Source organism: Pipistrellus hanaki, assembly GCF_964339955.1.
Source record: "Pipistrellus hanaki genome assembly, chromosome: 4".
NCBI classification, from domain to species: domain Eukaryota; kingdom Metazoa; phylum Chordata; class Mammalia; order Chiroptera; family Vespertilionidae; genus Pipistrellus; species Pipistrellus hanaki.
In genome coordinates this window covers 78,698,016-78,710,461 of record NC_140506.1, presented here as the reverse complement: position 1 = coordinate 78,710,461, position 12,446 = coordinate 78,698,016, and the positions used below count along the sequence as shown (strand labels likewise).

The 12,446-nt window shown below is 38.8% G+C and overlaps 1 protein-coding gene across 2 annotated transcripts in view; it reads right to left on the bottom strand.

Annotated features, from left to right (window-relative positions):
- The window catches only part of SMG1 (SMG1 nonsense mediated mRNA decay associated PI3K related kinase), a 101,126-nt gene that overhangs the window by 73,031 nt on the left and 15,649 nt on the right, over positions 1 to 12,446 (bottom strand). The window contains exons 2-4 of one of the 2 annotated variants that reach the window (XM_084880755.1): positions 6,773 to 6,830; positions 1,765 to 1,928; positions 128 to 283 (exon numbers count right to left, since the gene is read on the bottom strand). In XM_084880755.1, coding sequence (XP_084736881.1) covers positions 128 to 283; positions 1,765 to 1,928; positions 6,773 to 6,786 — 334 coding nt within the window. In that variant the 5' untranslated portion in view covers positions 6,787 to 6,830. The remainder of the gene's footprint in view (positions 1 to 127; positions 284 to 1,764; positions 1,929 to 6,772; positions 6,831 to 12,446) is intronic. The other variant, XM_084880754.1, reaches the window with a different exon arrangement.

Sequence of the window (12,446 nt, the reverse complement as noted above, 5' to 3'; positions counted from 1 at the left end):
TTTTCAACTCAGAGTAAATCAACCAATTCACACATGTGCAAGGGATTAGTACAAAATAAGGTATGTAGAAGAGGAGATAAAGGCCTTTGTGGAACATGTGCGTGATCCGCAGTTTGCCCAGTCTTACCCTGTGATTTCCTCATGTCTTTGATGGCTAATGCACGACTGCCATGCTGAACACTGGTGAACTCAGGGGTGGTCACATTATTAACCCTCAGCTCTTGCCCCAACGACTTCCGACCATAAGTATTTTCCCCAGATCCTCCATTGACACTGTAACCACCTAAAAACAGCAATATTTATGTTATTTAAAAAAGGCTCTTTGTTTCACTCAATGAATCCTGAGAGTTCAGGACCTTATTACCTACTCTACAGTTCAACCAGCCTTTGTTTCTCTTCCTATCTCTGTGCTGCTCGCCTTGAAGGCATTTTTTAATTTCACTTTAATATCTTCAATAGAAGATAAGAGAAATGCAAACTAAAGTCAGATTTTTGGGGCGGAAAGAGATTGGGGAAGAGATTGGCGGGAAGAGATTTGGGGCCTGGGGAAGGGACTGGAGTGGGGTGGAAAAGGACAAGGGGATGGGGGTGGGGGGGAAAGGGATCTATAATACTTTCAACAATAAAGATAAATTTAAAAAAACAAAAAACTTTTGGGCCCTGGCTGTTGTGGCTCAGTTGGTTGGGCATTATTTCAAGCACTGAAAGGCTGCAGGTTTGATTTCCCATCAGAGCACATGCCTGGGTTTCGGGCTTGACCCCATTGCAGGGAAATGCAGGAGGCAGCTGATTGATGTTCTGATGTTGTTGTTTTTCTCCCTCTCTACCTCTTCCTTTCTCTCTCTCTCTCTCTCTCTCTCTCTCTCTCTCTCTCTCTCTCTCTTTCTCTCTCTCTCTCTCTCTCCCCCCCCCCCCCCTCTCTCTCTCTCTCTCTCTCTCTCAAAATCAATAAAAATACCTAAAAACAAACAAACAAACAAACAAAAAACACAAAAAAACCTTTTGGGACACTCCTGGCAGGATAGCTCAGTTGTTTAAGAGAGTCATCCCAATATGCCAAGGTTGTGAGTTTGATCCCGGATCAGAACACATCCAAGAATCAACCAACGCCCTAGTGCCATGGTCGGCAAACTGTGGCTTGCGCAAGTCACATGCGGCTCTTTGGCCCCTTGAGTGTGGCTCTTCCACAAAATACCACAGCCTGGATGAGTCTATTTTGAAGAAGTGGAGTTAGAAGTTTAAAAAATTTGGCTCTCAAAAGAAATTTCAATCGTTGTACTGTTGATATTTGGCTCTGTTAACCAATCTATGTTTGTCTCTTTCTCCATCCTTCGTTCCCTTCCTCTCTAAATATAAGTAAATAAAACAAAACACTTTGGAGAAGTCTAGAGGAAAGATGGTAGTCGATAGAGACTTCAGCCTTAGTGATACTGTATTTTTCTTTTTTGGCAAGAAAACTGCATTTCTGTATTGTATGTATTAGTGTTTTAATTTTTTAAATTTAAGGGGATAAACTTATGAAGTTTCAAAAATCTCACTGTATTTTATACACATATATTTTTTAAACCACCTAGCTCTTAAGTCTAGGGTTTCTTTCCTTTGCACCATGGTGTGCTGCCTATTATGATCTGCTGTTTACTTTGACATTTTATTAAATATAAAATAGCTATATTTTAAGCATATTAAAGAGGTGCAGAAGGGAAAGGGGAGGGAGGGATGGGTAAGTTAACAAACATGCCCCTACCAATAAGGAAATATATATACCCTTTTCGTCATTCTGTATGTCAACATGGATTCTGGTATCATCGTGCCTTTGCCGAGACACCACAGCTGAATTCGAAGGTTGAAGTCCATAAGAGGAAGGCCCACCCCTATCTCTGGATGAAGAATATTTTAAATTATCTGGGTCGGCTGATGCACTATCAGTTCTGTAAAGAGAGAAGAGTATAAGATTAGAACTTTAAACAAATAATTCAATAATCATTTTCAACCGGTGCATACTAGTGGTTCCACAAGAACTTTTAAAACATGCAATATCAGACTATTTAGTCAGGAATATTGACCTCTTTTCTCTTAGATGGTCAAGTAAAAAAATATGGCAACAGCCAATACAACAACAGCTGTCCAGTGTGAATAAATCAAAATTAATACCTTTTTTATTTCCCATTGATTTCTAGAGAGAGAAACATCGGTGGGAGAGAGATACATTAGTTGATTGCCTCCTGCACACACTCATACAAGGGCTGGGAATCTGCACCAAGGTATATGTCCTTGAATGAATCGAGCTTATGACCCTTCAGTCTTCAGGCCGATGCTCCAACCACTGAGCCAAACTCGCCAGGTCTATACCTTGTTATTTTTTTAAAAATATATTTTATTGATATTTTACAGAGACGAAGGGAGAGAGATAGAGAGCTAGGATCGTTGATGAGAAACATCGACCAGCTGCCTCTTGCACACCCCCCACCGGGAATGTGCCCACAACCAATGTACATGCCCTTAACCGGAATCGAACCTGGGACCTTTCAGTCCGCAGGCCGACGCTCTACCACTGAGCCAAACCGGTTTTGGCTGCACCTTATCTTTTGATCAGATTGGTGTGCCACAGAATTTTAGTAATTAGTGTGTGCCATGAAATAAAAAAGGTTGAAAATCACTAGCCTAAGTATTAAATATTTATATTATATAAGTCTCTCTTTTCTCCACCTTCTGTATTTTTAAACCATTACTCTTATAAATAAGCACTCTAGTGTCTAATAAGTCTCAACGGGGAAGGGTCTGTCAATGGATGAAATGCCCATTTTTAACTCCTCTACTAGCATTCTAAGGACCCATTTAGAAATATGAGTAACTACAGGATTAAGATTCCCAACTTATTCCACTTTGTTCAAGACTTAACTGATTTTATCACTGAAGTCCCATGTCCTACCCTGTTTCCCCGAAAATAAGAGTGTCTTATATTAATTTTTTCTCCCAAAGTTGCGCTAGGTCTTATTTTCGGAGGATGTCTTATTTTCGGAGAAACACGGTAGCAACTCCCTCGGTCCTAGGCAAATTGGGACACTTGGTCACCCTGGTGCAGGTAGTTCTTTGGGGACAATGCCTAAACAAAGAGGCTTTTGTCTGATTCATGTTTAGGAATATGGAAGGATTTATCTTCAGTTGCCCATTACCTTTGCCTATCTGGGAAATGACCGTGTCAATTGTAGACAGTGGCATAGAGTGATATGGCAGAAGGAGGGCCAGAGTTTAGCGTTCTGAGTAGCTCTTAGATCCTGCACTTCATGGGGAGGACTCAGGATTTCCTATTAAAACTTTAGAGGATTGTGATCCTGCTTTCAAGACTACTTGGTGAAAGGAAAAAAAAAGGGGGGGGGGGAGCCATATGTACTACTATTTTTAATACCTTAAACAACAACAACAAAAGACTACTTGGTGAGAGGAGAGTTACTCTGAGAGCATAGCTGGAAGTGGATGCCTACATTATGAACTCAGGGGAAGATGTGGCCTCCGAAAGCCAAGGTGATACCAAGGCAACCATAGAGTAAGTACCACCTAGAGAGGAAGAGGGAGAGAAAGGAGCAGGAGGTAAAAGTAGTTCTTTCTCCCAGGGGAGATTTAATCATTGGGAAAAATTAATCTTCCCAGTTATAAAAAACAATGGCAACATATTAGGCAATTGCAAAGTTATGTATTTTCTTTTTTATTTTATTTCAGAGAGGAGTGGGGGTGGGGGTGGAACGGGAGAAACATCAATGATGAGAATCATTGATTGGCTTGCACTACACTGGGGATCAAACCCATAACCTGGGCATGTGCACTGACCAGGAATCGAACAGTGACCTCCTGGTTCATAGGTCGATGCTCAACCACTGAGCCATGCCAGCTGGGCCCAAAATACTTTTAAAGTACTGCCTCACAGTAATGTGGCATTCTCTCTCTCACCTGAATGTGTAACTTATTTGATAGAAAATAAATTATAGAATGACATTTGAAAGCAAGTTCAGTGGGATGGATATAAGAACACATAAGGTGCAAAGTAAGATTATTCTAATGAATTGTAATATTGAAAGCTCCACCGAAGATTCCTTAACTATAAAATATATCTAATTCTAAAAAATTAGGAAAATGAAAGCTATCAAGAACCCAATAAAGTTTGAAGGTTGCAGCTTATAATCCATATAAAAATCAATCATTGTCAGCTCTGGACAGGTAATTCAGTGAGCTGGCTAGAGCATCGACCTGATACACCAAGGCTGCAGGATTAATCCCCAGTGAGGCACATGCAAGAATCAACCAATGAATGTATAAATGAGCAGATCAGCAAATCAATGTTTCTCGTTCTCTCTCTCCCTTCCTATATCTCTCTAAATTTAATCAATATTTTTTTAAAAACAAATCAAGCATTATTCAAGATAATTCTAGACACTTGAATATTAGTAAGTGAGGAATACAGTTCTAGGGTAAAAATTAGTGTCCTTTTCCAAGGATCAGCTCTATGCCTCAATGTCCTCATCAGTAAAATAGGGAGCTAAGCTTGATAATTTTTCATGAACCTTATTCTTCCAAGCATCAATCATAAAGTATCAAGACAACACTACATACCATATGGCAACATTTAAAAACGTTCATCTCCTGCTAATATTTCTTCGGAAAAGAACGGCCTTTTGGAAAATAAATCACTTTTATGATATTTACTAAAAACACCTTCTGAACTCATAATTATTTGAAAAAATTAAGGACACTGACAAGAGCAGAAGCTCAATCCCCATGACCCTACCCCATTAATAAAAATGACTGCAGTGTTTGTAAATATGTTTAACTTAGTTATCATCCTTTCAGTGCCCTCACCCACAAAAATACTAAACATGAAACTTTGCACAGGCTCAATCAGCCAGAGACCTGATCTGTATTTCTGTGACCATTGTTAATATAGAATACAAACAATAAGTCCAATTAAACTTGGATACCTAAGTGTCACAAGTCTAAATTATTCCTAAAGGCTCTCAATTTAAAACTTGTTAAAATTCCATAACGCTAGCATACTTTAAGAACTAAGACTTCAAAAGACTTCTTCAAACATATAGGGTTAATTGCTAGACAAAGCTCAGTATTTTCAACATATGGGAAAATAAAATCAATGAAATTTCAAGAAAAATGTATAAGGATATTTTCTAAATATACTAAGTCTATAAGTACTTACATACTGCTAACATTAAATGGAGCATGAGGACTTCTTAAAAAAACTAATGTAAAAACATTCCCCATGTAACCAAAAATAGCACATTAAATATTCACCTATAATCCATAACATAATATTAATTTAAAGGGAATTGAAAAATAAAAGAGAGCATATGGCTTTTCTAATAGGTTTTGAACTTTCTGTATGTTTGGCATCTAACTCAACCTGAAAAAGAAAGCTATTAGGAAATGAATGAGTGAAGTAAAATTCTGAAACACCTAGATAAATGAGATCTACTAATATTTAAATATCTGAATATCCTTTTCATTATGTTTATGTATCACATATATTTCTCTTAAGAGTTAAATATTTGTATTATTTCCTGGTAGCATAGCAGTAGGCTTAAAACAATAGAAAATACAGATCTAAAAAAAGATCTGGTCTCAAATCTCAGCTCCAGTACCGAAAAGGTACGTATGACTTTGCACAAGGTACTTAATCACCAAGCCTTGATTGTCTTTGGTTTAAAATAGAGGTAATACCTATCTAATATGGAAGGTTGTTGTGAGGCTTAAATAAGAATATGAATTCTTAAGAAATATTCAGCTTACAGTATACATACTCTATTATCATAGTACCAAATTAACTCAAGGTTTCCAGTCTAGCAAATAATGTATAAGTAGTTCATGAACATATGAAGACAATAAAGATAAGTTCTGATGTTCAATGTATAGCAGCTTCTAAGTTCTTCATTGAAGAAATTAAGCAATCTACTCCTACCAACAAATACATTTCTGACTAATGAGTACTGATTTCAAACTAAACTGAAAAACACACACACAAAAACAAACAAACAAACAAACAAACAACCACACAAGACAAAGGAGTGGCTTCCCAATTTGTTAGAAATACAGGTTTTTAAAATTCCATGAGTTATGACTCTCCACCTCCAGAATTTGTTTTTTCAGAGATATAAATCAAAATATTCACTAGGGTAGAACCACTGTCTAAAAACTCCCTAATTGCCAGGTTCTTTTAATACTAAGTCATTAAAACATTTCCAACCAGAATTCAAGTTACTGGTATTCTGAACACAAAAGCACAAATGGATCAGAATTTACACAAGATCTCTATTTTATAATTTCTAGACTGCTTAGGTCTAAAAAAAAAAAAAAAAAAAAAAAAGTCAGTATCAGATTATAATCACCAACAAGAGTATCCCAGTCCAATAAACAGAAAACTGTTGAAGAACAGAAATGAACATTTAAAATGAGGCAATCAAAGGAGGCACAAAATAGGAAATGCAGATTTGAACTCAAAGAGGCAAGCATAAATGTTAAGCTAGTTATAAGAGCTGAAAAGCTATCATCTGCTAGAATTAGTATCTCAATATAGTGATAAAAGAAAATGCATCTTTTGAGACTAAGAACCCTAGAGCAAGGATCCAAAAATACCTCCATAGCCCCTTTAATACTCTAAAAATATTATAGAGAGAAAAAAAAGAAATGCATAAATTTCCCCAAAATGATTAAACTGAAGTTAAAGCCTGATGTACATGCCACACGAGAGGTAAGTTTCTAAAGCTCATACCTCAAAAATCGCATACTGTATAATATGGAGCCTTTGTGATGTTTTGCATCAAGTCAATCTGTAAGACAGTAGTTACAATATTAGTGAAGGCAGTGGGTTAAAACATTTGTTGTTCACACATGAAGCAAATATCACTCATGGATTAGGTGCTTTTAGTCAAACTATGGCCCTCTAGGTTTCATATGTTGAAGCAAAAAATTGAAATGGAAAGCCACTCTGTGCCTCAGAGGATAGAGGCTTAAGCGAGCAATCCCAAAAAGTTTAATATACAGAAAAATTTAAATGTTCCTTATAACATACAAATCACATGCAAATATTTATCACTCATTTTAGTGGTCTATTCTCAGTATATAGAAAATGTAACAAATCTGAGGAGTCATTCATTTTTGAATGACCCAAATCCTTAGACCTCAAATCAACAATCCACCATGTATTACAGGATAGTATCTCCTGGATAAATGTGGTCTTGTGGTCTAGTTCTTATAAGCATTATAAAGAATAACAGAAAAAGAAAAGAAAAAAGAACCATTCTGCAAGTATGAAGCCAGGGAATTCCCTATCAGGAAGTATTTCCATAAAGCACCCTGAAATGACTTGATGCAAACACCACACCTGGTGGTACCAGGGGAATAAGCATCATATTGCTTCACGTTTTTTTTAAGTAGGCTTATTAAGGGATTTTGCTCTCATGGTGAGATCTAATTTGTAATGGGTATCAACCAGGAAATAAGACTGTACTAAAGCCAATGAGGTGGGAATGCATTTGTTTTCTGAAGCGGGATGGGGAAGGTGCAGCTCACGGGCCATATAAGGTCCACGAAATCATTTGGTCTGGCCCTGCCACAGCAACCACAGGCGTGTCCTAAAATTCAATAAATGTAGAAGCTTTTTTTCATAGCAAGATAAATTTATATTAAGTAAATGATGTTATAAATATCCAAATGGACCTTGTCAGAGAAAAGGTTCCGAACCCATCCCTGCTAAAGTAATGGTACTCAAAGATAGTGTCACTGTCACAAAGCAGTTGTAGAATATGCCAAGTTTTTCATACTAACAGTTAATATCACTTGAAAATGATTTACCTTTTTTAGAAATAAATTCAAGGTTATCCCTGTGATGTCTCTTACTCACCTGGATTCAGACATGCTCTCATAAGGAATAAGAAAAAAGGTGAAACTATGCATAACCTTGGGCCTTGTGAACATCACTTTCACATTAAAAACACTATTCTAAAATGAGTCTAGGGCTAAAAATTTCATTTGGAAGGCTCAGGGATTTCATTATATGAAACTCTTCTCATAGGAGAAAATAGTTAAGTTCAAATTTAATGAAACAGAATTGAACCATCATGCCAAACTTGTAAATGAAGCATCAGTTTTACAATATTTAAAAATATTAAGTTTATATAAATTCTTGATAAAATTTCCTTAGCTCCTTAAGTATTAAGTACTATCTATAAATAGGATCTTTGTTACCAATTTTTAAGTATTATTCAAACTCTCAATTAAGCCACTGTGGACTCAAAATACAAAAATACATTTATTGTAAACTTGTAAGACTTTTTACCTTTCCCAAAGAGAGGTCTAGCCTTTACCTGGAAGGTAATCTCTAACTCTTGGAACGTCATACCTAATAAGAGTGTTACTGTTCACCAGAGTTTAGGGCCACACCAGAAAATGTCACTTTATGGTAAGGGATTTCAGTCACATGAATCATCTCAATCTCCAGAAGGGCTGAAGACTAAATTCAGCCATGTGGACAGTCAATCATGGAGCCCCAATAAAAATTCTGGACACCCAAAGCAGGGGTAAATAATCCATGCTTATTGTAATGCATGTGGAAACAACTGGATGCTCCACATTTACAACTTCCCTATACTGTCCTATGCACCTATATCCTTTAGCTGTAAAAACATGTAAACCGTGAGTATAACATTTCAATGAGTTCTTCAAGTTCTGGTGAATTACCCTACCTAAGAATAGTCTTGGGGTCCTCCCAACTCGCAACTGGTGTCAGAAATAAAGGCAGTCTTATGGATCATGCTCCCTCTAACTCTGCACCTATATTTAAAACCACTGAATGTATTTTAATCCATAATTTAAAAGACTAAATTTTGTCTTTTAATAATATCTTTAGCAAACATAAAGAACTGACTTTCAGTGCAGGAAGTCCTCATTTAACACTGTCAATAGGTTCTGCAACTTTAAGTGAAATGACATATAACAAAATCAATATTACCTAATTGATATAAAAGATAAGATCCTTTGGTATCTTATGGACATTATACCAAAACATTATTCAAGGACCTGCTGTATTTTACTTCCCTTCCAAGGAATCTCATACACCCTCTTAATGGCAGACCTCTTATCAAAGTAACCAGAGGGAGAAACAAAGCAAGTTAACTCTAGGAGGTTACTACACTGGATCTTAACCTTTGCTTTGAGTCCACAATTGTCTTCAGTGAAAAGGTTGGTGAACACACCACTGCCATGTAGTTCTGACGACTGTGTCTTCAATGCTATGCACATTTTCCTACCCGGGGGGGGGGGTCTCACCTTTCCAAAACAGTTTTCAAACTTTTGTATCTTCCTCCTTTTCCCAGCACTGTCAGTGGATGACCTTACAGATCCCTGCTTTATTAGAAAACCCCTGGTGAACAAACCATTCTATAGCATTCTCAATTAGAGCTAATAATTTTGAGCTCCTACATGTCTGGTAGGCAACTTACCAAGCAGTTTACATACATTTACTATAACCCTTAACATAATCCTATCAGTTACCATCTTACAGATGAGGTAACTATTATTCCATTACTGACCTAAAGGTGCACAGCTTGTAAATGGCAAGAGGAAGAACTCAAACTCAGGTCTAACTTTAGAATTCTTCAACACTCTGAGACTGCTGCCAACTTCTTTCCAAGACATCCACAAATTCACCTACATCTGCACACTCAGCCTTTCTATAACCCTTACAAAATGGAACAGGTACACCTCGTATGTACAGCAACCCTCTGGATCAGACATTTGCCCTATCTTCTCAAGTATGCCTGGGGTCTCCCCCCCCCCCGCCCCTTTTTTTGAACACGTCATCTATACTAATAAAAGGGTAACATGCAAATTGGTCACAATGCCCTCACAGTAACAACGCCCTCACAGTAACAACCGAACAGCAGGCTGCATGGGGCGACCAGGCTGGTGGGGGGTGTTTAGAGAAGGACGACCAAATAACTGACCAGCAGGCTGTGTGGGGCAACCATGCAGGCTGGGAGGAAGCAGTTGGGGGAGACCAGGCCAATGAGGGGGCAGTTGGGAGCAATCAAGCTGGCAGGCAGAGGCAGTTAGGGGTAATCATGCTGGCGGGGGAGGGGAGGAGGGGGGAGGGGCAATTAGGGGCGATCAGACAGGTGAGCAGTTAAGAGCCAGAGGTTCCGGACTATGTAAGAGATGTCCCACGCCAGTTTCTGACCAATCTCAGGCAGTTGGACATCCCCCAAGGGGTCCAGGATTGGAGAGGGTCCAGGCTGGGCTGAGGAGATAACCCCCCCGCCCCCACCCCAGTGCACGAATTTCATGCACTGGGCCTCTAATCAGCATAAAATAAGAACTCTCTAGTCTTTACTTTGTCTCTAGACTCTTCATAGACAAACCACTTGAGAAAATTTTATCTTCCTTGCCTTCATTTATTTTTCAACTATCTGTAATCTGTGTTCCACTGTCAGCACACCACCAAAACAGTTCCTACCAAAAAGTAGGAACTTTCACTTATGATCTCTAAAATGCCATACACCCACCATGGTCAGTGACTCAGTTAATTGGACCATCATGCTATGCACTGAAAGGTTGTAGGTTTGATTCCTGGTCAGGGCACAAGCCTAGGTTGCATATTCATGGGGCACAGACAGTTGGCAGCCAATGTTGCTCTCTGACATCGACCTCCCTCTCTCTAAAAAATCAATCAGCCAATCAATCAATTAAAAAAAAAAATCCCACCCATTCTTTTCAGTTCACCTTGCTCAATGCTCCAATGATTTGCTTTAGACAACTGTCTACTCACGTCTTTCTCAATACCACTCTAAATTTTTTTTTTTAGTAACTTTAATTCCAGTGACTCCACTTTTTCCCAGTCTATGTACTTTATTCCTTTTTCATTCATTTTTAACCAGGGTAGATTTCATGGTCTATCATTTTTTTTTCTCATGTTTTTATTGGTTTCAGAAAGGGAGAGGGAGAGATTGAAACATCAATGATGAGAAAGAATCATTGATTGGCTGCCTCATGCACACTCCCTACTGGGGATCGAGCCCACAACCCAAGCATGTACCCTTGACCAGAATCGAACCTGGGACCCTTTGATCCATATGCTCTATCCACTTGAGCCAAACCAGATAGGGCTAGTCTATCATTTCTTTTTAATATATTTTATTGATTTTTTACAGAGAGGAAGAGAGAGGGATAGAGAATGAGAAACATCCATCAGCTGCCTCTTGCACACCCCCTACTGGGAATGTGTCCACAACCAAGGTACATGCCCTTGACCGGAATCGAACTCGCGACCTTTCAGTCCACAGGCGGACGCTCTGTCCACTGAGCCAAACCAGTTTCAGCTAGTCTATCATTTCAATAACACTCTTGCCAATCCCCTAAACCTCCTTTAATATTTTCTTAACACCAATCTGGTAAAATCCAACCATGGATAAACCCAATTATCAATTGTCCATTATCCATCAGTAATCACATTTCCAGGTATAATACTTCAATGTTCATCTCTTATTTGCTACATGCATCTAGAACTTCCCCATTCTCTTCAGATTCCAAAATACTGTAACTGCCTCCACACATTCTGTCTCAAACACTCACACGCGCAAACTCTCACCTGCACCCAATTCTAGAGGCCTTGATTATAACTTCATCTACTTCCATCTCTTAAGTTTCCCACCAAACTGAATCCTCTCCTTAAATATATAACTTTCCAATGTCTCTTCTTTAAAAACACAAAAACAGCCCTAGCCAGCATACTGGAAGGTTGTGGGTTCAATCCTGGTCAAGGGCACATACCAGTGTTGCAGGTTCCATCCCCACCCCGAGTCAGGGCACATGAGGGAGGCAACTAATCAGTGTGTCTCTCTCCCACTGATATTTCTCTCTTTCCTTTACCCCACGCCCCCTTTCCACTCTCTTAAACACACACACACACACACACACACACACACACACACAAAACAACAACAACAAAAAAAACTCAGCCCCAGCTGGTTTGGCTCAGTGGATAGAGCTTCAGCCTGCGAACTGAAGGGTCCAAGGTTCGATTCCGGTCAAGAGTATGTACCTTGGCCAAAGCCGGTTTGGCTCAGTGGTAGAGAGTCGGTCTACGGACTGAAAGGTCCCAGGTTCCATTCCAGTCAAGGGCATGTACATTGGTTGCGGGCACATCCCCGGTAGGGGGCGTGCAAGAGGCAGCTGGTCGATGTTTCTCTCTCATCGATGTTTCTAGCTCCCTATTTCTCTCTCTCCCTTCCTCTCTGTAAAAAATCAATAAAATATATTTAAAAAAAAGAAAAAAAAAGAAAAAAAAAGAGGATGTACCTTGGTTGTGGGCACATCCCCAGTAGGGGGTGTGCAGGAGGCAGCTGATCAATGTTTCTCTCTCATTGATGTTTCTAACTCTATCCCTCTGC